This window comes from Ictidomys tridecemlineatus, chromosome 4, assembly GCF_052094955.1.
Source record: "Ictidomys tridecemlineatus isolate mIctTri1 chromosome 4, mIctTri1.hap1, whole genome shotgun sequence".
In the NCBI taxonomy this organism is placed as follows: domain Eukaryota; kingdom Metazoa; phylum Chordata; class Mammalia; order Rodentia; family Sciuridae; genus Ictidomys; species Ictidomys tridecemlineatus.
This window is the reverse complement of record NC_135480.1, coordinates 3,795,504-3,822,822: the sequence shown is the minus strand read 5'-3', so window position 1 is coordinate 3,822,822 and position 27,319 is coordinate 3,795,504. Positions and strand designations below refer to the sequence as shown.

At 61.3% G+C, this 27,319-nt stretch overlaps 1 protein-coding gene across 1 annotated transcript in view; it reads right to left on the bottom strand.

The window, feature by feature from the left end:
- Shank2 (SH3 and multiple ankyrin repeat domains 2) overlaps nucleotides 1-27,319 on the bottom strand; it is a 380,130-nt gene that overhangs the window by 318,247 nt on the left and 34,564 nt on the right. Inside the window, 1 exon segment of the mRNA XM_078045409.1 lies at nucleotides 18,886-19,105. Within this exon segment, the coding sequence (XP_077901535.1) occupies nucleotides 18,886-19,105 (220 nt within the window).

Sequence of the window (27,319 nt, the reverse complement as noted above, 5' to 3'; positions counted from 1 at the left end):
AGATGGTGAGGATGGTGAAGATGGTGAGGATGGTGAGGATGGTGAAGATGGTGAGGATGGTGAGGATGGTGAGGATGGTGAAGATGGTGAAGATGGTGAAGATGGTGATGATGGTGAGGATGGTGAAGATGGTGAGGATGGTGAAGATGGTGAGGATGGTGAAGATGGTGAGGATGGTGAAGATGGTGAGGATGGTGAGGATGGTGAGGATGGTGAGGATGGTGAGGATGGTGAGGATGGTGAAGATGGTGAAGATGGTGAGGATGGTGAGGATGGTGAGGATGGTGAAGATGGTGATGATGGTGAGGATGGTGAAGATGGTTAGGATGGTGGTGATGGTGGTGATGGTGAGGATGGTGAAGATGGTGATGATGGTGGGGATGGTGAGGATGGTGAAGATGGTGAGGATGGTGAAGATGGTGAGGATGGTGAAGATGGTGAGGATGGTGAGGATGGTGAGGATGGTGAGGATGGTGAGGATGGTGAAGATGGTGAAGATGGTGAGGATGGTGAGGATGGTGAGGATGGTGAAGATGGTGATGATGGTGAGGATGGTGAAGATGGTGGTGATGGTGGTGATGGTGAGGATGGTGAAGATGGTGAGGATGGTGGGGATGGTGAGGATGGTGAAGATGGTGAAGATGGTGAGGATGGTGAAGATGGTGAGGATGGTGAAGATGGTGAAGATGGTGAGGATGGTGAGGATGGTGAGGATGGTGAGGATGGTGAAGATGGTGATGATGGTGAGGATGGTGAAGATGGTTAGGATGGTGGTGATGGTGGTGATGGTGAGGATGGTGAAGATGGTGATGATGGTGGGGATGGTGAAGATGGTTAGGATGGTGGTGATGGTGGTGATGGTGAGGATGGTGAAGATGGTGATGATGGTGGGGATGGTGAGGATGGTGAAGATGGTGAAGATGGTGAGGATGGTGAAGATGGTGAGGATGGTGAGGATGGTGAAGATGGTGAGGATGGTGAAGATGGTGATGATGGTGAGGATGGTGAAGATGGTTAGGATGGTGGTGATGGTGGTGATGGTGAGGATGGTGGTGATGATGGTGATGACAGTGATGGTGATGAATGGTGACCTGATAGTGATGCTGGTGAGGATGGTGATGATCATGATGATGGTGATGATCATGATGATGGTGATGATGGTGGTAATGGTGGTGATGGTGGTGATGGTGATGGTGATGGTGATGATGGTGATGGTGATGGTGATGATGGTGGTGATGGTGGTGATGGTGGTGATGGTGACGGTGATGGTGATGGTGATGATGGTGAGGATGGTGAAGATGGTGGTAATGGTGGTGATTGGTGATGGTGATGGTGGTGATGATGGTGGTGATGGTGGTGATGGTGGTGATGGTGGTGATGGTGGTGATGGTGGTGATGATGGTGGTGATGGTGATGGTGATGATGGTGATGATGGTGATGATGGTGATGATGGTGATGGTGATGGTGATGATGGTGAGGATGGTGATGATGGTGAGGATGGTGAAGATGGTGGTAATGGTGGTGATGATGGTGGTGATGGTGATGGTGATGGTGGTGATGGTGATGATGCTGATGATGGTGGTGATGATGGTGATGATGGTGGTGATGGTGATGGTGATGGTGGTGATGATGGTGATGATGGTGATGATGGTGGTGATGATGGTGATGGTGATGGTGATGATGGTGATGGTGATGGTGATGATGGTGATGGTGATGGTGGTGACCTGATAGTGATGGTGGTGAGGATGGTGACGATTTTCGTGATGGTAACAGTAGAGATAATGAGAACAATGGCGATGGGAGACCATGATGATACTGAACATTTACAAGATTAAAGTAAGAACTGGAACAAGCTCTGGCGTGAGCAGGTAGCACAGAGCCTGTAAGGAAGCAGGCACACAGAGGATGTGCTGACCATGACTCTACTCCAGGCCATCGCAGACCTGATGTCCTAACACCAGCCTCCAAGTGAGTAACTCAAGACTCAGTCGCCCGCTGGTGACACCCAAGCCCAACTCCCGGGCCACCCCAAGCCCCCCACCTCCTGTGCCCAGTGTGGGCACCAGGGCCAGCACCTGCTCCCAAGACCAGGAGGGGCTCCCTGTCCGTGCTGCCTGCACCGCCTGTCGGTCGAGGTTAACCTGCAGCCTCCAGAGCAGGAGTCCCTGTGTCCCAATGGCCACCACCCTTCCTCACCCACATATTAGCAGCCCCTGCACTGGCTCACCCGAGTCCCCTGTACCCAGTCACCTTCACCCCACTCGACCACCAGCACCCCTCCCCCCGAAGGCTCCAGCCTCCATGACCCAGGGAGAGGCTGGCCTTAGCCTCAGTCTTGGGCTCTGTCCTGCCTGTAAATGCTCCTCCCTGCTCTCACCCTGCCACACACACACACACACACACAAAAGAAACCTACACACACAGAGACACACAAGCACACAGAGACACAAGCACACAGAGACACACAGCACACAGAAGTACCCACAAACACACCCAGGAACCAACACATACCCACAGCCCCCAAAACACATACAAATACCAACACAACACACCCATCCATGACACAGAAACCAACACGTGTGTGCATACATGCACACACACAAGCACACGTACACATATTCTCACACACACACTCACACTCGCACTCAAATACTCTTTCACACACACTCTCACTCACACATTCTCTCACACACACATTCTCACACACACTTACACACACACACACACACACACACTCATACTCACACACTCACACACTCACACAAACTCCAGCTCACTGCTGGTGCTGTGGGTCTGAGGCCCCGGGCTCTGTGCCTCTAGCTGACTGCCCTGTCCCCTGCTCCCCTGCTGGAGGAGGTCACTCCTACTCTCCCCTGGCCAGGCCCCCTCCCGGCCTCCCACTGGACCCCTGAGCACCCTTCTGGGGGCTTGGTGATGCAGCCTGTGGTGGCCAAGCGCACGGTCACTCCCAGCCTCTCCACTGCGAGGCTCCTCCACCAGGGGGCAGCACCACCCTGGGTTTGCCTGGGAAGGTTCTTCCAAGCCTCCTCCTGACGGGCAGCAGGCAGGACCGGGTCACTGATGGGTCTGGGGGTTCCCTGTGCTCGTGGCCCAGGCTCACCAACACCTCCGGTGTGGCATGGTGTGCGGTGAGGCACAGAACACCTGGGAGAGGGGTCAGGAACCTCGGGACCCAGCCCAGGGCTCCTCACTGCCCCCCAGCGGGCAGGGCGCACACCAAGGCCCGGGCAGTGGGTGTTGTGGGGCTGCCACAGCCGGGTGGAACAGGGCAACCTCAGCCCGTGCTGGAGGACACAGCCCCCAGCCAAGGAAGCTCCCGGATTCCTGCAGGACAGCTCAGCTCTGTGTCCCCCAGGCCCGCACCCCAGAGGGGCCTCACCCACACGGTGCAGAGTGCCAAGGCTTCTGGGGGACACGCCTCTCCCCGGCTCTCTCCTTCCACTGCTCCTCACCCAGCCTGAGCCACCCTGGGACAAGGTGACCTCTCCTTTGGTCACCATACCTGACGCTGGTAAACAGCACTGGCATTAAACCGTGTCGGAGGGACATTCCCAGGATGGAATACGGGTGGGGTGGGGGGCAACCCAGGGTGGAGAAAGGCCCAAATTCACTACCCTGGGGATGTGGGGCTGTCACCCAAGGAAGCAGCACGTGGAACACGGCTGCCCCAGAGCCCGCGGGCCAGCGCGCCCAGCCAGGCCCACCACGCTGCCCGACAGAGAGGCGCCAGCTCACGGTCAAGGTCAAATGGGAATGAAGAGAACACGGGAAGCTCAACACGTGAGGGGAGGTCCCACAAGACGGAGCAGGAGCTGAGAACACCTGGCCCCGGGGACAGGCAGGGGCAGCTGCCGGCCCGGACCTCCCTGGAGCTCAGGGCCCTGGACACAGAGGTCCAGCCTGGGCACGCCTCCCCGCTGGGCACGGCCGAGGACTCACAGGGCGCTGATGCCCCAGGGCCAGGCCTGCGGGTCTTGCAGGTCTGTGTCCTGCTTTGTGTTAGCTGCTTGGGCCACCACAACAAGCCCCACACCTGGGCCCTAGCGACAGACACTGTCCCTCATCCTGGGGGCCGCAAGTGCGGGACCAAGGTGTGGCGGGCTGGGCCCTCCCGAGGCCTCAGCGCATCTGCTCCCTGCTGCCTCAGCGGGCCTTTGGGTGCTGTGTCCTGACGGTGGTCTTCTGAGGACCCCAGGCAGACCAGGCTGGATCACCGTGATGACCTCCAATGACCTCAAAAACAGGTCCCGGGTCGGCCATCCAGGCACCACAACACTGGATAGCCAAGGCCAAGAGCCTGTGTCCACGACGGGGCTCGGCGGACCGGACGCCCACTCACGTGAATGAGACGGGTCACCGCCCCTTGGCCTCAGGGCCTGCACCGCCAGTGTGGAGGAGTGCTGGGCGGCGGCGGCTTCCGGGACTCGCGTTTGATTTGCAGCTACCGGGCTCAGCTATTTCACGGACGAGCTAAATTGCTTTCCAAGTGTGTTTGGGGCCCTGTGTGACGGAGACGGGGACAATGGTCATTTTCTAAGACGGTACTGAAGGCGAGGGAGTGTCTAGACAAAGCCCGAAAGGACACTAAATATTATGCCGGCAGACACGTCCTCTTGCAGAGGGCCACCGGCACAGGACCCGCCGACGCAGGCTGGCTCACACCCAGACCTTCCGGCATCCACCCCCATCCATCTGCTAACGCCCGGTCCTCCCTGAGACGGAATCCACCCATCCTGACTCCCACCCAAGGAGCCCAGCAGAGGCCAAAAGGACAGGGGAACAAGCCTCCGGGAGCCCCCAGCACACCCCGTTCCGCATCCAGAGCCAGAGACGGTCCCTGGCAGGAATGACGCCCCCGGCCACTGCACCCAGAGCACCTTGGGCCTTGGCACGCTGTGGGAGAGGGGTAATCCTGAGCGCCCAGGCCTCACACTCAGCGCCGCCCACACCCGAAACTCCCTCTGGGTCACGGCCTGAGTCAGCACTGGTTCCCTCTCGACGCGCTTCTGAGGAGCGTGGGCCTAGCCCGGCCGCGGCTAGGTGCGTGTAGGACGTCCACCTTGCCCGTCCTCACACTCTGAAGCACAGCCCACACCAAGGCCACCCAAGGGTAACGGGGCCATTTGCGAGTGCAACTGTCCACGTGAAATAACGCTGCTGTGGACAAAGCCCCACCAGACCAGCACCTGTGGCCGCAGACCCCAAAGCTGGAGCCTAAGCCAGAGGACCCCGAGATCCAGGGCCAGGCTGGTGTCTCTGTGTGGACACTCATACAGGAAGGCCTGGCCCTGGCTCCCTGTGCCACTAGGAGGGGATTTCAGAGGGCACCGGCCTGAGAGCGGCCACTGGAGGCTCTGGGGACAGGGAGGCAAACGTCTCCTGGGGGTGGCCCAGGGGCTGCGTCATGGATGGCCGTTGTCAACAGGAGACTGAACAGCACCGCCCAGGGCCTGCCAGGCCTCCTGGGTGCCCGCAGGGGGTTCTGTCCTCTTCAGCAGCCAGGTCTCGGGCAGGACCTGCCAAGCACAGGGTCAGAGGCCAGCCGAGGCCAGCTTAGAAGCTCTCCACCTGTGACAGGCAGGGTGACAGGCAGGGTGACAGGCAGGGTGACAGGCAGGGTGTCAGGCAGGGTGTCAGGTAGGCTGGGGAGACCATTACATGGTCCTGATGGCAAACCCAATGCGTGAACCGTGAGGAGAAGCGTCCACTGCTGTGTCCTCCTGGAGGAGGGAGTCGCACCCCATTCTCAGGGAGGACCCCCGGACCCAGCAGTTCCCGCTCCCAGCTGGGAAGCGGACCTTAAGCCCGCACTTGAGCACCTCAGTGCCTCCTGCCAGCACACGGCACCCTGACGGACTCACTGCGGAACGACAGCGGAGGTGGACAGGCACGAGGCCGCCGCTGTCCCCAGGGGCTGCGTCCTCAGAGCCGGAGAACTGGGTGATGTCCAAGCCCAGGACAGACGCTGGGGAAAGTCTGGCCCTTGGACTAACATGGAAAATTAAATACTGACCGCCGCAGGGCCCCTGGACCACAGTGTCCTTCCCCAGCATGGGGGTCACGGGCTTTCGTAAGGAACGCAGGGGAACTCTAGCCAAGGCCACTCTCCCCCAACGTTACTTTCCCAGGAGATTCAGGAGAGAATTCACCGTGATCTCGGGCAGAGGGCCTGGGCGGCCTCTCCAGGGACACAGCGGCCACCCGCCGTGTGGCAGAGGCGCAGCAGAGAACCCTAACACCACGGAAAGGTGCACGTGCTTTGTGGTCTTCTGAAGATGGTAGCTGTGAGGGCAGAGTCCTCCAGCCTTTGCCCGTGTGCCCCGCCGAGGAGAGCAACTGCAGGACCCAGGCTCGCCGTCCCTCGGCGCCTCCCACCGCAGCCCCAGGGCCGTCCCGGGCCTCACACCTTCATGACTCACCAACCCCCTGATGAAGGCTGCGAAGTGCCACCCGGGCACTGGAGCCCAGAGAGGGGCCCTCAGTGCAGCCTCCCGAGGAGACGGGGTGGAGTGGGGCAAGGGGACTCTCTCTGCCCTAGCAGCCAATTAATGAACCACAAAGAGAAGCAGCTTCTGTGCCTTTCCTGCCCCCCAAGGTGAGCTAATGTGTCCTAAAAGGGACGTGGCAGGGTGGCTCTAAGTAGAGACCAAAGACCCTAACCACGTATTTCTGTAATGCCCAGGTGGATGATGTGTGGTGGGTGGGTGGCTGGGTGGATGGATAGGTAGATGGGTGGATGGGTGGGTGGATGGGTAAGTGGATGGGTGGGTGGCTGGGTGGGTGGGTGGCTGGGTGGGTGGATGGGTGGGTGGATGGGTAAGTGGATGGGAGGGTGGATGGGTGGGTGGATGGGTGGGTGGGTGGATGGGTAAGTGGATGGGAGGGTGGATGGGTGGATGGATGGGTGAATGGGTGGGTGGGTGGATGGGTACATGGATAGATAGATGGGAGGATAGGTTGGTGGATGGATAAATGGATGGATGGATAGGTGAATGGACGGGTGGGGTGGGTACATGGAGGGGTAGATAGATGGGTGGAAGCGTAGATGGATGGATGGATAAACAGATGAGTGGATGGGTGGAGGGATAGATGGATGGATGGGTGGGCAGGTGGGGGAGGGATAGGAGAGTGGACAGGGTGAGTGGGTAGATGTATGATGGATGGCGATGGGAGGCTAACATCAATAAAGATTGATTTCAAATGATGAGGCCGAGTGACAGTGCCCCCGTGTGCTCCTTGTTCTGCTCCGGGGCAGCGCTCTGTGGTGACAGTGACACATATAAAAGGAGAAGAGTCGCTCACACTGAAGTCATGGTGTTTGTCTCCGAGGGGAGGGCCTGGGAATCGGGATGAGGAAGACTGACTTTACCTACAACGTTTCCTCTGGTTGTTAAAAATGACAAAGTGCTCCCCACTATTGATTGTGTCTGATGGATACACGGGTGTCGATGACGTTTTTATGCCTTTCTACGTTTTTGATTTTATATGTAATAAAAACAGCACAGATTTCAAAGAGCTGAGGCACTCCGGAGCCTTCTGGGGACCTGCCTCCCTGTCACAGGGGCCTGATTTGGGGCCATGGACTTGGGGCTCTGGAGGACCGGCTTCGGTGCTGTCACGTCTGCAGAGTCCTGTTGATGACTTTTCTCTTAAGGCAGAAAATTGGCTCCAACAAGGTCAAGTTCAAGTCTCTCTGATTAAGTCTTTAGTCCCCATTGAATGTCCTACTGGCTGACAAATGAGCGGGAGGAGTCTACCGGGGGCAGGTGACCTGAAGTCAGCGGGCAGATGCACAGGACGGACACTTCTTGAAACAAGAGTTTTACGTCTTGGTATTGACCTGGCCACAGGATGACAAGGAGGCTGTTTTGTGACAATATTCAAGCAGTTAAGGGACATGTTGGGCACAGATGAGAGGGGACAGGCTTGTTGCAACAGGGAGCTGGCAATCTACAGAGCGTGGCCCAGGCTCAGTCCAGACACGAACAACGGCCCTGGCAGGAGCCAGACGGGAGCCACAGCAGAGACCTGAGGTCGGGGCCCCAGGGAATGGAGCCCGGCTGCTCAGGTGTCCCCAGGGGTGGGGTGCCACTCTAAGGGCGACGGGTCATGGCCCACTTACTCGTGAATTCTCTAAAGCCCACCGAATTGTCCCTTCCCAGGGTGAACCGTGCACCACGTGAATCACACTGAGTTCTTCTTAAAGAAAGAAAACTTCTTTTTGGTCCTGGCTGAGAGACTGCAAAGACGCAGGCCACGAGTTTAGAACTCACGGATACGAGTCCTGGCCACAGACCTCGCCCACTCCCCGTCAGGAGCCTGCCCACGGGCTCCACCGGGTCCTGCGCCCCAGTCCTGGCTTGGTCGCCACCCTGCTGTGGGCAGCAGCCTCCTACCTGCCCTCCTCCTCCGTCCTCCCCACAGAGAAGCTAAGACCCCCCCCACAGACCCAAGGAGCCACCCGCTCTGAACCAAACCACTGAGCCAGGCCACCATGCCACGCACGGGCTCACTGTCCCTCCTCCCCCCAGAGAGCCATGGTGTCGGGCACCCACTCGCCCTCCCGCCAGACTGTCCTTCACTGTCCCCAGGCAAACACACACAGAAGCTGTGGAGAGGGACACTGACCAAGCTGTCCCCAGCACCCCCTGTGGAGCCACAAAGGAGGAGCAGGTGTAGAAGCCACCAAGGCCTGCAGGGAGCCGCCCAGCGGGGGCACGAGGCGCTCCCAGGCAGGACACGGGGTGGCTGCCCCAGAGGCACGACCCTGGCGCTCGGGCAGACCACCAGCGCTGGACGGGGGGCTGAAGGGGGTCTGCCGCTGCCCTGGGAGCCAAGGAGCAGGGGGAGGGGACGGGTGGGGGGGACACAGGCTTCTGCGCCAGCAGGAGAGGGCGGCCTGGGGAGGGGCCGGGAAGGGGAGCACAGGGTCAGAGAAGGTCCTCACGGCCCCCAGGGGACACAACCCGACAGCCATTAGGGGGAAGACAGGGCCACCTGGATGAAGAGCTCCTACTCAGCAACAAGAGGGGACGGAGCCTGGATAGATGTGACCATGTGAGGGACAGGTCCACGGCTGCAGGACGGAACTGGGAGGGGGGACTCCCTGCACACAGGCACAGGGGACTCTTCCTCGGCCACAGAAACGCTCTAGGCCTGAGGGGGAGGCCGTGGGCCAACCCAAGTCACTCACTCTTGGCTTTTGTTTTTCAGGGTAACCACTGGCTGAGAGCAGGCCCAGGCAGGGAGAGGGAGGCCAGGCAGGGAGGAGGGAGGCCCAGGCAGGAGGAGGGAGGCCAGGCAGGGAGACCAGGCAGGGAGGAGGGAGGCCAGGCAGGAGGAGGGAGGCCCAGGTAGGGAGAAGGAGGCCAGGCAGGGAGGAGGGAGGCCCAGGCAGGGAGAAGGAGGCCAGGCAGGGAGAAGGGAGGCCCAGGCAAGGAGGCCAGGCAGGGAGGAGGGAGGCCAGGCAGGGAGGCCCAGGCAGGAGGAGTGAGGCACAGGCAGTGCTGCCCAACTTCAGCTCCAGGGCGAAAGTGAAGGTGTCCAGGAAGAACAGAGTGTGGTCCTCTCCTGAGAGGCACCTTGTCCAGGAGAGGTGGCCATGGAGGTCCTGGGTCAGGCACAGAGATAGGCCCATTCTCCTGCTGCCAGGTGATCTGGGAGGCCCCCCGGGCTGCACAGCGGAAGGTCAGCACACACAGAGGACGTGGGCACAGGCAACCGACCGCAGCCCGCTTCCTTGGCCATCCAGGATGAAATGCTGCACGGACAGAGGACAGGCCCCTGTGGCTGCCCACACTGCCCGTTTCCCAGAAGCGTGGACTTCAAGAACCCCATCCCCCACCTGAATAAGACCCCAAATCAGACCCCAGCCAGGCAGCGCTCAGAGCGTTCAAGGCCACAGACCACCTGTGAGCCCCCCTCCCACATGGCCCTGATTCTCCTGGACGGGGACGTGGGCCCAAAGGCTGCTGAGACAGGTCCCCCTCATACTCAAAAGCACAGGAACTGAATGCGGAAAGCTACAGACGGATGGCGGGCCTGAGACACACGATCAGGAGGGATGGAGGACCTGAGGGCAGGGACCGCCTGGGAGCTCGGGTTGGACCCTCTGGGACAAGCACAAGGTCAAGGCTGCTCTGCAGTCAAACGTGTTGCCAGCTCCATTCAGAAGCTTGTGATAGATCGGGGGTCTCACCAGCTGGGGGGGCAGTGGGGGGAGAGCAGAGTTGGGGGGGAGGCAGGAACAGTGAGGGGGAGAGCAGAGTGGGGTGGGAGGGACAGTGAGGGGGAGAGCAGAGTGGGGGAGGGGGAGGCAGGGACAGTGGGGGGGAGAGCAGAGTGGGGGAGGGGGAGGGACAGTGTGGGGGAGAGCAGAGTGGGGGAGGGGGAGGCAGGGACAGGGGGCTGGAGAGCAGAGTGGGGGAGGGGGAGAGACAGGGGGCTGGAGAGCAGAGTGGGGTGGGGGTGGCAGGGACAGGGGGCTGGAGAGCAGAGTGAGGAGGGGGAGGGACAGTGGGCTGGAGAGCAGAGTGGGGGTGGGGGTGGCAGGGACGGTGGGGGGGAGAGCAGAGTGGGGTGGGGGAGGCAGGGACAGGGGGCTGGAGAGCAGAGTGGGGTGGGGGTGGCAGGGACAGGGGGCTGGAGAGCAGAGTGGGGGAGGGGGAGAGACAGGGGGCTGGAGAGCAGAGTGGGGTGGGGGTGGCAGGGACAGGGGGCTGGAGAGCAGAGTGGGGGAGGGGGAGAGACAGGGGGCTGGAGAGCAGAGTGGGGTGGGGGTGGCAGGGACAGGGGGCTGGAGAGCAGAGTGGGGGAGGGGGAGAGACAGGGGGCTGGAGAGCAGAGTGGGGTGGGGGTGGCAGGGACAGGGGGCTGGAGAGCAGAGTGAGGAGGGGGAGGGACAGTGGGCTGGAGAGCAGAGTGGGGGAGGGGGAGAGACAGGGGGCTGGAGAGCAGAGTGGGGGAGGGGGAGAGACAGGGGGCTGGAGAGCAGAGTGGGGAGGGGGAGGCAGGATGGTGGGGGAGAGCAGAGTGGGGAGGGTGAGGCAAATCAGGGCTGTGGCTTTGGGATCTGCGCAGGCCCAGGGGCAGGGGATGGATGGACGGCAGTGAGCTGTGCTGGCTAGGAGCGCAGTGGAAGGGCTCTTTGCTAAATGAAATATTCAGCTCCGACATGCATTTATGTAACACAGGAGCGCACTCCCTGTTCCCCAGGAGCAGCCGGCCCTGCCCCTCTGCCTGGGCGCCTGCGGTCCTGGGAGGACGACCAGGCTGGCAGGAGGGAGCTCAGGGCTGGCGCCGGATGCCCCAGGACCCCAGAGGTGCGTGGCGGGCCAGCGTGTTCCTTCTGGGGTCTCCCTGGGGCGCGCCTCTCAGCACCCAGGAGAAACCGAGCTGCCGCCAGCCTGGGCCCAGCTGCGGTCCCACTTGCGCATTCAGTGTCCTCCAAAAACAAAACAACAGAAGAGCGCACTATGGGCACTGATTTGGGCACCTGCCACTTCTTTGTGGAGGCCACGTGGATTGGCAGCACCAGCCACTGTGTCTCTGGAATGACCAGAAATGCGCCCTCCACGTGCCTCTGGTCTCCACTCCCTGCGTGGCCTCTACACTCAGTCCCGGACCCTGCTCAGCCAGGCCCAAGGGCTCCTGGAGGGGTGGCCGCCCTGCCCGGGGCTGTTACTCAAAGGCTAAAGCTTCAGTCACACTGGACGAGGGGCCTGGGTTCAGACCACACCTGGGTGAGGGTCCATACGGGGCAGTGGAGGGACAGCCCGGCAGCTTCTCCAGGCACTGTCACCCAGCCGGCCAGCATGGGGCCCCGGGATGGACCCGCTGGCAGCTCCACTAGGCTCCTCTGGGCAGGATTCCAGAAGCTGCTGAGTCCCCAGCTGGACAGAGGACTCGCCCACAAGGGACCGCACGCGGGAACAATGTCTGCTTTGTTGCTGAGAACAAACGCCCGTGGGATTTCTGGTCTCAACCTCCCGGGGCTTTGTTGGTTTTGAACAAAGTGAAGGGAAGTGGTCTTCAGAAAATTCCAGAAGTGATTATGTCCCAGTGGGGACTGACCGCGGAGGCCCTCCCTCCACAAAGCACCCTTGTGCCTCCGGGCCCAAGAGCAGATGCCACCGGCCGCCACTCTCGAGGGTGTCCCGGGCTTCTGGCTCAGACAGACGAGACCTGCCACAAAAATCAGCCCTGCCTGCGCCTCAGTGAGGGTCACCCACAAGGAGGGCTCCCAGCAGGCGGGAGGGTGGTGCCCTGGCCATGGCTGCCCCGCGCTCAGCGGGCCCTGAGAACCTTCCAGGCCCAACGCCTCGTCCTGGCTGCGATGGAGCACCTCGCCCAGCAGGAGACGACCAACTGACCCCTCTCCCTGCGAGTGACAGGGCCTCTGAGGGCAGCCTGGTCGGGGACACCACGGGCTCACCCTGTGCCCACGGGGGCTCGAGCATCCCTCCCCCAAAACCCCTGGGAACAGAGGTGCTTCGGATTCCAGTTTCCAGAGTTAGAACACCTGCAGGTGCTGACCACGGTCCCTGGGGTGAGACCGAGTCTGCGCTGACTCACTGATTCACTTGTACCTGACGCGCTTCGCCTGAAGGTGCCTTCACAGTCTCATCATTCTGTGTGAAGCAAAGCTCCTGGTGTGGGGTTTCCACATACGACATCACGTCGGTGCTCGGGACCCTGAGGGGTTTGCATCATTTCAGATTCTGGATCTTTGGATTAGGGAAGCTGACTGGCCAGGGCTGGACCTGCAGCCCATGCTGGCTTGCTTCCAGGCCAGGATCTGCCACCCCTTGCTGACCTCACCCCTCAGGGCCTGGCCCCAAAGCACAGGATGAATGGCGGGGCAATGACTGGTCCACCCGTGCATGGCGTCCACCCAGAGCTGCCCCCATGCAGTGCTGCCCATGGCAAATGCCAGCTGCAGTCTGGGCACCAGGCGATCAGTGGTATGTGGAATGCAAGCCTCTAGGGCCACCTCCAGCAGGTTTCCAGGCCAAGGCCAAGTGTCCCCAGGCCACCTGCTCTGCCTGTCACTGGCTCTGGGGTCTGGTGGCCCACACTGCCCTCTGCCAACTAGGGTGCACAGAAAACCTCCCTGTGCCCTGCCTGGGAGGGAGAGGGAGGGACACGCTGCCTCTGGGCCAGCTGTGGCCATCGCCGCACCCACCGGAGCACCTGAGCTACTGGCCCTTCCTCTCTGTGTGTCACCCCCGCAAAGATGCTCAGAAACACCACCCACCTCAAGACTGCCAAGGACCACACTGAGACCAGACGTGGTGTGTGCCACCGGCCAGTGTCCAGGATGCTGTGAATGCGGCCTTAGTACAGTGGTGGAGCCCAGGGTCCACCACATGGGACACCCAGCCCCGGACCTGCAGCCTGGGATGGGCATCTGGGGGCAGCCTGCTGCCTGGGGAGGGGCAGGCAGGGTGGGGCACTTGCCGCCATGCGCACCCCTTCCCCAGCAGCCTCCCCCTCCCCCAACTTCCCAGTTCAGAACGGCTAAAACTTCACAAGGTGGTCAAACCCCAGGGCCGGGGGTCTCCTCCACTGTAGGCTGATGCCGGGGAGCGCAGTCTCCAGGGCCAAACCAGGGGAGCCACCCCAAAAGGCATCCAGAGCAAGAGGTGGTGCCTTCCAAGGCCAGCAATGTCCTCTCAGTCCCCAGAGAAACGAGAGACCCCAGGGGGGACATGCCCTCTCACCCTCACCGGGTGTACCTTTCCCTCCCAGGGACAGGCCAGGGCCCCGTGGGCCTGGGGTCCTAGCCGACCTCCTGCTGGGGTCCTTGCCGATGGGGATGCAGCAGGTTGGGGCCACCCTCCCTGAAAGCGGAATGTCCCCACCATTGGGGTGTCTGAGACAGGCGGAAGGGAAAGAGAGCCCAGCCTCCGGGAAGAGGCCTTGACACACAGACAGACAGACAGACAGCTCTAACTTCGAGAGGGGGTCCAGGAAGACGCCCTCACGTGCTCTCAGATCAGAAGGACCCACTGTTGTCACTTGACTGGGAGGAGATGGGGAGAAAGGGCCGGAGCCGTGAGGAGGCTGTGACACAGAGAAGGCAGGGAGCAAGGAGCCGGCAGGGGACAGACAAACCCGTGAAGAAGGGGGCCTCCCGGAGACCCCGACACCGGGAGGGAAACCACAGGACAGACGCCCGAGAACAGACAGCCCCTGGGAAGAATGACTTCAGGAGACGGCGCAGGGCGACGGAAACAGATGAAAAGTCAGGACGCGTGGCTACGGAGGAGCAGAACTGGTAAGGAACAGGGAGGACCCGCAGCCACAGCTGCCACAGGAGGAGCGGAAGATCCCGCCAGCGCCCGGGACAGCGCCCGCGAGGGGCGACGAGGAGGGACAGGAGGAGGACGTCCAGGCGGAGGCCAACCACCAGCCTGCAGGGAGAAGGCCCCAAGTGTGACCCAGGCGCAGGGAGACGCCCTCCAAGGCAGGACCCAGGCAGCAAGGAGTGCGGCCGGCCCCTGTGACCAGCCGCGAAGCCGGTCTCCAGAAACACAGGCCGAGATGGCGTCCCCCAGGATGGAAAAGAGGACCAGCTCCTCTGAAGCAACGGTCACGGCAGGACTCCAGGGACTTGCCCGCTTGGAAGCTGGCTGGCCACCCAGATCACATGTCCAAGCTCACGCCATCACAGAGGAGCACGGAGCAGACAAGTCCAGCCGCCGGGGCAGGTGTCCAGGAGGTCCAGCAGACAGAGCTCGGCCTCTGCTTCCTGGGCTACCCAGCATCCTCCCTGGGGACGGTGCCGGGACGTTCGCCTTCCCACGCTCTGCTGGGGGACAGTGCCGAGGCCCATGCAGATGCCTGGGCCTGGGAGGCCGTGGCGCACCACAGGGAGAGGGCGTGTCTGGCTCAGGTGTGAGTCACGGCGCTGTGGCCATGGTCCGCGTTCAGAGCCAACAGTACAGCGTCCTCACAGACACGAGGAGCTGTCCAGCAAGGAGCCCCGCGGAGAACGAGAACCTGCTGGACACGCGCTGAGCGGGCACTGCCCCCAGGACCCCTCCTCTAAAGCAGACAGAGCACTCAGCAGTGAGCTCCACCTGCTGAGGTGAGAACCCAAACAGGCACTGGGAGGAGGAAAGGCCCGTCCCCTGGCCAGAACCCGGCCGGCAACGCAGGGAAAGTGTGGCGGACAGTGACCGTGTGCAAACCGTCCTGCGCCCACAGGAGATGGCAGGCCTGAGGGGGTGAGGAGGAGGGGAGGGTTGTGCACGTGCAGGGGTGTGTGTGTGTGTGTGCGCGCATGGTTTGTGCGTGCATGTGTGTGCATGCATATGTGTGTTTGCATATGTGTGTGCATGTGTATGTGTGTGCATGTGTGTGCATGTGTATATGTGTGCGTGTGTGTGTGTGCATGTGCGTGCACATGTGTGTATGTGTGTGCGTGCACATGTGTGCATGTGTGTGTGTACGTGTGTGTGCATGTGTGTATGTGTGCGTTTGTGTGCGTGTGTGTGCATGTGTGTATGTGCGTGTGCATGTGTGTGTGTGCATGTGTGCACATGTATGTGCATGCGCGCGTGTGCATGTGTGGGCGTGCACGTGTGTATGCGTGTGTGTGCATGTGTGTGTATGTGTGCGTGTGTATGTGTGCATGTGCATGTGTGTGCGTGTGTGTGCACACAGGCACCACTATCTTCTCCCCTTCAAGCCTTCCTGCTCTTCCTCCCTGGGCGGCCTCCTTGGCACCAGGTGTGGTCTCCCGGGGGGACCAGGGGAGGTGGGGAAGTGTCGTCCTCCACAGTCCCTTCTCCCCTCCCTCACCGTCCCCACAGCTACAGAAAGGGCCTGTGGGGGTTCCGGAGCTCCAGGGAGGGGCCCAGCTGCCCAGGAGAGGGAGCCTGGGTCCCTGAATGTCTGCGTGGATCAGAAGGCCCCACCTCTTGCCCGGCCAACCCTAGAGGCCAGAGAGAGAAGGGAACACGGACGTCGGTGCTGAGGCTGGAGTCTGCTCCGTGGGGAAGGAGCGGAGGGGAAAGGGGGATTGGACAGCGGAGGAGCGATGCATCCCGCTCGGTTCCTTAAGGTGTCCCTGGACACGAAGTCTGAGACTTCCCGTCTCCTTCTCTCCTAAGTTAAATAAAAACACCAGTGAAGTGGGCCGTTGGCAGCGTGGGGTGGGCGTGATGCTGAGGGTGACGGACGCCGTGGGGCGGGCCTCGGCACCTCTCTGCCTGCAGTCATCCCCTGGTCCTGGGGATGCACCCCAAGACCCGGGGGGGGGGCCTGGCTCCGCAGAGAGTGCCACCTGCACATGCGATGCGTCCCTGTCACCTGTGACAAGGGTGAATTTATAAACTGGCGACAGTAGGAGAGAAGCAGCGACGGCTGGTCATAGAAAAGCCAGGCCATGCACGGTGGTCAAAGCTGCTGAGAACTTGCAGGTTGTCACCTTGGAGTCTTCCCTACAGTGTTTTCAGGTCATGGCGATTTACACGGCAGGAAGTGAGGCCGCTGCTCGGGAATCACCTGCAGTAGTGCTCCTCAGAGGTGCCAAGGGACATAAGAAAGGGAGCAGCCACACACCCAGAAGCCACCGTGTGCTTCCAGCATGGCCCAGGGCCTGCGGCACTGCAGGGGTTAGTTTGGGGGCCCTGGGTCACCCCAGCTTCCCTAGGAGAGGTGACCTGGCTGACCTTGTCCTTAGGACAGCGAGGACTCTGCGGCAGCCCCGGCCCCGTGAGCGCCCACGGGAGGCAGCAGGCCCCTCCGGGCAGGGCTGGTGCCTCTGGGAGGAGTCCATCTCCTCTAGCCCTCTCTGGACCCAGGGAACCAGAACCCTGCGCACCTAGGACGCCAGACCCTGAGGGCACGAAGGTGCAGGAGAGCCCCTTAACATCTCCTCTGATCCCAGAGCATGGACCTCCAGCCACTGTGCCCCCATAAAGGGGAACCCTTCTGTGCTTCAGGGTCCCCCAACAGAACCACTTCAGGGGCTTCCCCAGATTCTGCCATTCACCCCCCAAGAACCGTCTTCCTCCTGTCCCAGTGCTGGGACCGCTGGGGTGGCACCGCTCGGCTCGATGCACCCCCACGGGTGCTGGGAGCAGAGATGCCTCCTGCCACGGAACACGGTTCGATTGAGACGAAGCGAACAGCACCCAGGAAGCAGCAGAGGCACAACAGACGGCCTCACGTCTAATGAGGACCCGGAATGTGCCCAGGCCCACACCTCAACCCTTCAAACACAGTGGAAGTCAAGTCTGGTCTTCTCCTACGGGCTGCAGAGGCTGGTCCTGACCTCGCATCTGAGCACCGAGCTCAGCTCCCGTAGCCCAACTCCATGTCGCCCCTGACCTCGGGTCTCGCCCCTGACCTTGGGTCTCACCTCCGGACCGCCCTGCTCCCACTCGCCAGGCTCCAGCAGCTGCCCTCTCCACTGAGTCCCTGCAGCCCACAGAGACCACTCCCCACCTCCCAGGTGGCTCCCCACCACCTCCACCACCTGGCAACCCTCCGGCCAGTGCGTGTGGGCATGCCCTCCCCGTGTCCAGAACAGCCGGTGGCTCGTCACAGACACTCCTGCAGCCGCTGAGTGTCAGCAGGCCCAGGGCACCTCACATCCACACCCCTGAGCAGGACGCAAGCCCACACCAGGCCTGAACGCCGGCACCCACAAGCCAGACGGGCAACGCCTCCTGGGAATCAGCCCTCTGCTGGGGACGGGGTGGGCCTGGGGGCACTGTCTCCGCTCTGGGGCACCCGCAGCCTCACGGGAGAGCCCTACCAGACACGCAGAGGAGGGAGGGACGAGGGTCAGGACAGGGTGCCTGGTGACAGGATATCTTCGGAAACCAAATCACCGTCCTGTCCACCCTGTCCATCACGCCAACCACCCAGCCCCTGCCCCAGCACCAGTCGGCCTCCAGCAGAGGCAAAGCCGCCTGCCTGCGAGGGCCACAGAAACCCAGAAGCAGCCGATGACCAAGGTGGACAGCACAGACAAGCAGCCACCTGAGGGCACAGGGAAACAGCACAGGGAAGGACGTGGGGCCCAGGGCTGGTGGACAGTGGCCTGGCCAAGGCCAGGAAAGGCAGGGCTCATGGGATCTCCATGCTCCCGGAAGTGGGTGGGCTCAGACATGGGGACACGCATGCTGAGCCGGAGCAGAGAGGGAGAGGCAGGCTGGACAGAGGTCAGCCCTGAGTGTCCACAGAGGTGCTGGCTCACACTGATCCTTGGGCCGTCCATCCCGCGGGCCGAGCACACTGTAGTGCATGCTGTGGCTTGGGTCTGGTGTGCCTGTCCCTCGGGGTGGCTGGGTGGAAATCGGATCCTCACTGTGAGGTATTAACAGGGTGGAAACAATCTGTCTGTGGTGTCCAGAGCTGGGGCCTTCGGGGCCAGATGATCAGCAGTAGATAAGGTCACCAGGGTGGGGCTGGCGGACTCCTGGTGGCCTCATGAGAGCAGGGACAGACCAGACAGACAAGATGTGCTCCCTGCTTCCTCCACGTGGTGTCCCATGTTGCCTGGGGACTCTGCCCACCAAGAGGCTGTCACCAGAGGAGGCCTGTGACCTTGAACTCTCAGATCATAAGACAAAATAAGCCTCTTTTCTTTACAAAGTGGCTTTCCTCGGGGCCTTCATCATAGTAGCGCATAGGGCTGACAGGCTGTGCTGTGAGCAGAGGCAGGAGCAGGGCACAGTGTGGCTGGGGGGAGGGGCTGGGTGGGCAGGAGGAGCACCTGGCCTGTGTCATCAGCCCTGGGGGTCCAGGTTGGACCAGAGGCATCGGTGCCCTCCAAGCCAGGTGGACGCTGCCCAGCTGTGGACGGAGGGTGGGCCCGCGAGGGCGCCGCCGTGCGCAGGGGCTCACCGTCTGCTGCAGGTCCTGGATGACCACGCGGATCACCAGCGTGTTGCCCTGGGTCTCCTCCATCCTCGCCCCGCTCGGCTTCTCCCCCGCGGCCCGGATGGTGTCGTAGACGGTCTCGTCTTTGGAGCTGTCGGACTCAGAGCCCACGGAGTAGTCGGAGAAGCTCTGGGCCATCTCGTCCTCACTGGACGTCGGGAGGCGCGGCATGGCTGCCAGGTCTCTGCCAGGAGAAGGAAACGTGGAAATTAAAGAAAGCCCGGGGCTCCGGGGACGGCCCTGAGGAGCGCAGGCGCAGCTCGGGCGTTGCGGGTGACACCACCCACGGTCTGCTATGCACGTCCACGTCCACACACGGGTCCCTCGGGCGGCAAGAATGCGGCACCCCCCCACACGCGCCGGGCAGAGGCAGCAGCAGCTGGGACAGGGACCTGAGCTCCAGCCTGAGGCTGCAGAACCCAGCCCCAGTGAGCTGGCGAGAAGAGCGGGCTGACGAGGCGTCACCGGGGGCCACCGGCACTTGGACACTTCCCACGTGAGGGAAACGGCTGCCGTGGGTTTTCTTTGAGGACAGAGCCGCCGGAGAGGAGGAGGAGCGGGCACAGGGTCAGATGGCAGGATTCCTCCCTGTAACAACCCCTGCTTCTAACAGCTCCGAGGGAACTGGGTAAAAATAGCCCAGAAAGACGGGCCGGTCTCAGCCGGGAACCAGCCTCCGGCACCAGGACAGGAGCAAACCCCGCGGCCCAGAGCAGGCTGCAGCCGGAGGCTGGGGTCCCCAAGAGGCTGGGACAGCTGGGGGGCTCCTCCCCCTCTGTCAAGGGCAGTAACCACACCCAGCAAAGATCCAGCCAGGCTGCCCACGGCTGCCTTGGACCCCGGGTCTCAGCAGCATGGAGGACAGGTGCTGGGATCGGGCACCATGACCGTGACGCCCTCCGTCCCTGGGGTTCAGAAAGAACTGAGTGACGCTGGCTTAAACCGGGGCCTGGTGGAGGGCGTGCCAAGCCGACCCAGCAACTGCACCTCTGCCCAGACTCCAGGAAGAAGGCCAAAGCCACTTGCCCGAGGCAGGATGTACAAAACCCAGCTGTCCCAGGAAAATGGGGACATGTCACCCTAACCATTCAGGGTCTCTTCAGCCCATGGTTCCGCCAGGCCTATGAATGAACCCCAGCTACGTCTGGGTGACCCCAACACGTGACTCTGAGCCAAAGGGAGGCATCCACAGAATGATCCAGAAAACCAGGGCCTGCTCTAGAGGAAGCCTGGGAGACAGCCCCGTCCTAGACACAGTGCGCAGGGGCCAGGGCTGAACCCGGAGAGGCCTCCCTTGGGGGACGGAGGGGCAAGCTGGCCGGCCTCCAGCCCCATTCCTCCCTCAAGCTTAGACGACAAGATGCCAGACGCTGACAGAGCCGGGAAGCGGAGGTCCCCTGTGTGGTATTTATGGCTTTCTCTCTCTGGGCTGGGGGCGGGAGGGCACAGCACCCCAAACACACTTCCCCAGAAGAACAGGCGGAGTCCAAAGCAACTGAGAAGCACACGTGCCCCAAAGCAGGACACGAACTGACAAGGTCCCCTCCTCTCTGTTGGGGATGTAGGTTCACCTCCAGGGACACCTGAGATGGCACAGCCCTCAGCACCAGTCCTGACCACTCTCCTCCCCAGGCGCCTGCCACCGCACAGTCCGCCACCTGGGAGCTCAGCCCTTCCTCTCCCCGTCCTGTTGCATCTCTAAAAACGCCGTGTCCTCTTCTTGAGATGCCACCTAAGCTGAGTCACACTGAGGGACCCAGGCTTCTCCCATGGAGTGTGCCACAGTGTGACAATCGGGTCTTCCTGGATCTCTCAGCCCCATTCACAGGGCCCCAGGCAGAGAACCTACAGGTGGAGGGAAGGCTTTTCCAACTCTGCAGAAGGACGGGGAAAGGGAGGGAGGGAGGGAGGGTGGGTGCAGGGTCGTCCAGGTGGGTGGCGTGTGGATGGATGATAGATACACTTATGGATGGAAAATTGGGAGGGTAGATGGGAAGATGAAATGAATGGATGGATGGATGGATGAGTGGATCAATGGATGGATGAATGGATGAGTGAATGGGTAGATGCATGAATGGATGGATGAGTGGATGGATGGATGAATGAAAGGATGAATGGATGGATGGGCTGATGGATGAATGGATGGATTAATGGGTGGATAAATAGGTGGATGGATGGATGGAGGAAGGAGGTTAGGAGGGCGGATGGATAGATGAATGGATGAACAGATGGATGAATGGATGAACTAGTGAATAGATAGATGAATGAACTGGTGAGTGTGTGAGCATATGGATGGACAGAGGGACGGGTGAGTGGCTGAACGGACTGGTGGATGGGTGGGTAGATGGATGAGTGAGTGGGTGGATGTGGAGAGGAGGGAGAAGAACAGCTCACCAGATGCTGTAATTTGAGATGCCTGCTGTGAGCTGGTCACCCTGGTGGGATGAGGGGCTAACAATGGCCGGGAGATGGTCTGAAGTCAACAATTCACTGTTCTATTTAGACTCTTTCTGTAAATTAAAACCTATCTCCTGTGCGCCAGCAATGCACTGGATTTGCAGGGGGTTGGGGTGGCTATGATCCATGTCTATCCGCGGCATGGGCACGGCGGTTCATGGAGCCCGTGACCTGCTGGGTCTCCTCCCTCCTCACAACCCTTGGCCGGCACAGGACAGCCCCTGAAATCGGGTGCGTGGTGTCAGTGGGCACAGGTAGGCTTCCCTGCTCCAGCCCTGCAGCCCATCCAACACTGGTGCTCTGCATTCTCGGGGGCCCGTGGGAATGCCGCCCGTCTCTGTGGGCAGCACCAGGCAGCGCACCAGGACTGCGCAGCCCAGACAAAGGGGCCTGTGCACGTGGCTCACGCTCTGGTCCCCACAGCAGGAGTGGGCTTTAGAAAACACTGAGCGCGGAGTTTCCCCGTGAGATTTACCCGGTGGGATTCAGGCTTCTGAGAACCACGGCTGCGGCCACCCCAGGTCCTCTGTGCCCACTGGCAACCTCCCGCCAGCACTGAGCTGCAGCCACCCCCGGGCAGGAGCCGCACTGTACCCAAGGGGCCACGGCCCTCCCTATGCCATGCTCCGCAGCTCACTCTGGACCCGCTCACCTGCCCTGCGGCGGCGCTGTGACTGGGGGCCCTGGGAGTGTGCAGGGAAGCCCTGGGAGAGCGGACCGGAGCCTGAGCCCAGTGACGCTCGCTCACACTTCACCATCGACAGCAACCTGCCCCCAGGTGGTCCCAGCTCAGCCTGTCACTCCTGCTGAACCAGCTGCAGAGCCACACCCCGAAAGAGGCCCGGGTGCTCCTCCACCCCAGGCTCCCCACTCACAGGAGTCACAAGATGGTGACCAGGGGCGTACTGAGGCTGGGGCTGGGGTCAAGGGGGACGGAGGCCAGGGGTCAGCTGTGGGTGTGACACGTGACATTTCAATGCTGAAATTCATTGTTTTTTGATTCAGTTTGCAGTCCACACACATGTCCAGAGCTGGGCCCAGGGGCCCCTGGCTGGTGAGCCGTGGTGGACACGTGGTCAATACTGTGAGGTGTGCATAACCCCCAGGGTCTTCTCCCCCAGCGAGGGGTGCAGCCTGGCTTGGCCTGCTACACCCGGCCTGACTCCAGGACACATCTAGAGCCCAGGTAGGGACAGCAGCAAGGAGACCTCCAGGTGCGGCCCTGCAGCTGCCCCGGCGCATGCCCACAGCCCGCCCCTCGCACCGGCCCTGGGAGGTGGTCACACACTGGCAGGCCAGACACCTGACTACCAGGAGGGTCTTGGCCCTAACAGAAGGCTTGAGTTACCTGGCCAGCAGCTCTGTGGGAACAGCAGGCACCTGGCGCAGAAGCCCAGACAGAATTTAATGATTAACTCCTGGGTAGGGCTGCCGGGTAGGACAGAGGGCGGCCAATTACACGGGCATTTCATAAGAGCAGCAGATGAGTTTGGCACTGAATATGCCCAAATACGCGCTAAACATGATTATGCAGGACGGCGGCTCGGGTCACACTCAGGCTGAACATCCACTCATGGTTCATCTGACATCCACACAGAGGTGGAGGCCTGCGTGTCACCCGCACCACTGTGGAGGATACCCGGGTTCCCTGACCCCCTCAGGACCAGGCTGCAAGGGGGTTCCCTGGGAAATCAGCTCCAGGGCAGAGGGGGGAGGCCCCCCGCAGCACGGGGCACCCCTCGGTGTAACTATTCTCTCGGGGGACGCACCCAGCTATGAAGTCCCGGGGGTGAGGTTCAAGGGCTCAGACTCTTACATCAGCCCTGCTGCAGTGACTGTTAACAAGGAGAAAAGAAAATAACCACCAAGAAGCAGTTTCCACAAAGACTCGGTGCTTTGCTGCTAACCTGCTGAAGAGAACTCGGAACTTCCACCGGCTCATTAGGCCCCTAAAGCGCCCCGTGGACCGCGGCTGGGTTTCCCAGCGCTCCCTCTTCAGCCATCATGGAAATATAAAAGCCGCCTCGGGACAGAAGACACATAAAACAGACACGAACAGAACTCATGGCAAGGCCACTGGGCCTTTGTGGATCACCTGCAGAAGACAGGGGGTGACCCGTGTGACTTCTACCGAGAGCACTCAAAGGTTTGATACAAGGGAACCTCAAAGAGACGCAGGAGGCGAGACTGTGTGACCACCTCCTATTTCTGGCGTTCAGATGCATTCCATTTGCAGCGAGACCCTTCCCAGTGCTGCCCCGGGGCTTTATTTAGGTAGACATCTAAAGTCAGGCCACGGTCGGAGCTGGTGGCAGGACACAGGGTGGCCAGCCACCAGGCAAACATGCAGAACCTGCGTGGACCCTGGAGGAGCGGCGGTTCTGCCGCCGTGGTTGGAAGCGGCTGTTCCTGCAGATCTGGAGAAGACAGCGCTGACCGAGAGCTCCAGGTTCAGAGGGCAGGGACTCCAGGGACAGGCCACTCCGGAGCCCACCAGGTGGAGGGGCAGAGGCCAAGATGGGCTCAACATCCTCTCTAAGAGGCAGCCTCATCTAAAAGTGGCTCCCACCCACCTATTGTGCCCACTACCCAGCAAGTCGCCCTGAGAGAGGCAGCCCATCCCCTCCGCCCCACCACCAGAGCTGTGTCCTCACCCCCAGGGTGACATGAGCCCCTGTTGTAGGTCAAGCCATGCCTCCTGCAAATGCACAGAGGAGTCCCATCCCCAGCCCGTGACTGTACCTGAGCCGAGCCTTTTAAACAGTGATCACAGTAAACAAAGGTCACATGCATAGGCCCTAAGCCTGTGTGAGGTCGTCCCCAAAGGTGATGAAATTCAGACCCACAGAGAGACACTGGGAGCCTGCAGGGAGTGGGGACGGCCGTGAGAGAGCCAGTGAGAGGGACCTTCTATAAGACAATAGATAAGAAACACAGCTCCCCTCAACCCACGCACAGCTCCAGCCACGCTGCAGACCTGGGGTGAGAAGCAAAGCCACAACCCCTAGAAGAAAACACAGAGCGGTGTTGTCACACAGCGTCCCCAGCGCAGGCCCCTGGGGCTCGGCAGGCCCCGCGGGGGGCAGGTAGCGAGGGGCTGGTCGCGGTGGCTAAAGCAGCAGTGAGCACCCAGACGCCTTCTCTCAGGTCACGAGTCCTGAGTTTCGCTCCGTCCACTTTCAAAATGCGTCCATCTCTGTGTCCACCTCCATCTCCACCATCTCTGCCGGAGTCAAAGCTCTCTCTTATGACCCAGGACCCTGAGATGACCTGAGCCCACCTGGACAGTCCCCTCCTCACCCAGACAGAGCCTTCTGGCCAGATGAGGCCACAGGTACCCGGAGTCCTGGGTGTGCCGGGGCCGAGGCTGCCTACCACCGTCTGCTGGGAGAATCAAGGGGAGGAGCAGCCTGGATTCAGCAAGGCCCGGGGCACAGGCCTGAGGGACAAGACGGAGCTCAGCGACGCTGACGCTTCCGTTGGACACGGCAGGGGGAGACCCTGGACAGGCCTGCAGCCCAGGATGGCGGGGCGTGGAGACCCTAGGGGAGCCCCATCGCACAAAGGAAGGGACTCTGCCTGCAAACAGCAGAGGACATCGCCATCCACTGCAGATGACCCCGAAGGGCTGGTCACCACAGGAAACTCGCCCCAAAGGCACCAGGAACACGCCCAGGAGGCCGGGGGGCACAGAGGCAGGCGGTGCTGAGGGCTGGGGGAGGGGGCTGTCACAGCTGCTGTGTGCAGTCCTCAGAGCGTCACTACTGCAGTCAAGTCCTGCTGCCTGACCCCATGTGCATGCACTCAGAGATCTGCCATTAGATGGTAAGGGCGGGGCCCCTCCCACCAGGACTGTGCCCTGAAGAAAGGCCATGGTGACATGCACCAGGGAGGAGCAGCCCTCCCCAGGAAAGGCTCACCAGCACCTTGACCTCAGACTTCCAGGCTCCAGAACTGTGAGAGCAGGTCCTGTTGCTGAAGCCACCAGTCGGTGGTATTTTGTTACAGCAGCCCAAGCTGACTAATACACTTGCCTCCCGCAAAGTCACACACTAAGTATCACAGGGCTCACAGGAGCAGCTGGTCGGGGCAAACTATTCAACCCTGGGCCATTTTGTTCCCCAAACTCCCACTGGACTATGCTGGCCCAGGCCCTGACCTTAACATCGCCATGTATCTTGGCAGCTGAGAAGCTGGGGTGTTCTGTCCCCCAGGATGGTGGCTCCCAGGGACACCAGTTCCTTCAATATGGAAAACTGAATTCACAAATGGCCTTCTGGGAGGAGTTGGGTTTTAGCTGCAGGTGGAATTGCCTTCACGTCCTCATCAGAGGCTGGGCCAGGAGCCCGCCAGGACAGGGAAGGTCACCCACTCAGGGCCTCTTCATGCAGACAGCTGCTGCCTCCAGGGCCTGGCAGGGCCGCGGCACCTCCTCACCATGGTGACCAGAGCCAGGCTAGCGCATATCACAAAGTCACAGAGGTCGGAGACCTGGACGGGGTGGAGAAGACTCAGACCTGACCGGAAGGCCAAGGCACGCTTCGCCAAAATGCCTGAGAGTGCCACACAAGCGTTGGGACCCCAACAGTGGTGGTCAAAGCCCTCGAAAGCTGGCCTCAGGCCGGGCACGGGGGCACACCTGGAATCCCAGCGACTCGGGAGGCTGAGGCAGGAGGATGGCAAGTTCAAAGTCAGGCTCAGCAACTTGGCAAGACCCCGAGCAACCTAGTGAGACTGCCCTGGTCTCAAGGTAAAATTTAAGAAAAATTTTTAGAGGATTGGGGATGTGGCTTAGTGGTTAAGGGCTCCTGGGTTCAATCCCTAGCACCAAAAAATAGATAAAAGCTGGCCTCGGTCACCTGGGCAGGGGAGGGCCCTCGGGGGACTCCAGCCTCCCCTGCCTCCCTGAGCACAGCTGCCCGTGGGTGGGGATGCGCGACCTGGCCTGCCGTCACCGTCACCGTAATGCCGGGGTCTGAGCGCGAGGTGGGTCTGTTGATCCCTATTATTCCCGGGTGGTGGGGACAGGCCATCCTTTTGGCAGCCTGAGTGTCAATTTCCTGGTCTTGTTCTCTTCAGAAAGTCTGCTGACGAAGCCCCTTTCTGTCTGGGAAGCTGAGAACATCCGGGTTGACCTCCTGCCTCCCACGGGTCCCCTCGGGGTGACCCCGGCTGTGAGCCTCCGGGTGCCAGCTTCCTGGGAGAGCAGCGGCCCTCAGGGTCCCGGGCAGGTGAACCAGGCCCCACACCAAGCCCCGGGCAGCTCTGGCTGCTGCTGCGTGGCCGGCCAGCCCAGAGCCCTCCCTGCCAGCCTCCTGCACGCCTCCGCTGGCCAGCCCTGGGTGTCCCAGCTGAACTTCAGCTCCTGAGGTCACCTTCCGATGTCCCCGGTGACCACACTCAGCAGGGCGAGAACCAGTGACACTGACCCCCGAGCCTCCTCACAGTGCCACACACCCACTGCTGGAGCAGCCCAGGCCAGGAGCAGTCAGGAGCCCGCGGAGGATGGGGGTCCCATCCCCCATACCAAGGGACGACTGGCTTCAAGTGCAGATTTCCAGAGAGCGAGGGCACAGTGGATTCTCTCCTAGAGATGTGGCTGGCACCCGAGGGCCTCAGGCGTGATTTCTTCCTGTACTCTCCAGTCCCTGGCTCCATGAGTGTCACTACTGACCGCAGGGGACTGAGGAATCCGGGGACCATCTGACAAGAGTGCTAAAAGGTCAACCGCAGCACAAGGAAACTTTTAAAAAGAGTGCATCCGTGCACAGCAATCCAGAATCAGGGAGCACCGAACCGCAGGAGGGCTTGGTCAGCGGGCAGGGAAGGACGGCCCAGGGCAGATGCAGAGGAGAGGCAGAGGAGGCCGGTTGGCTCCCATTTTGAGGTCGCCTTACTGGTCACCCCGTCTGTCCCTCCTTGAGCAGCCCTAAGGGAACTG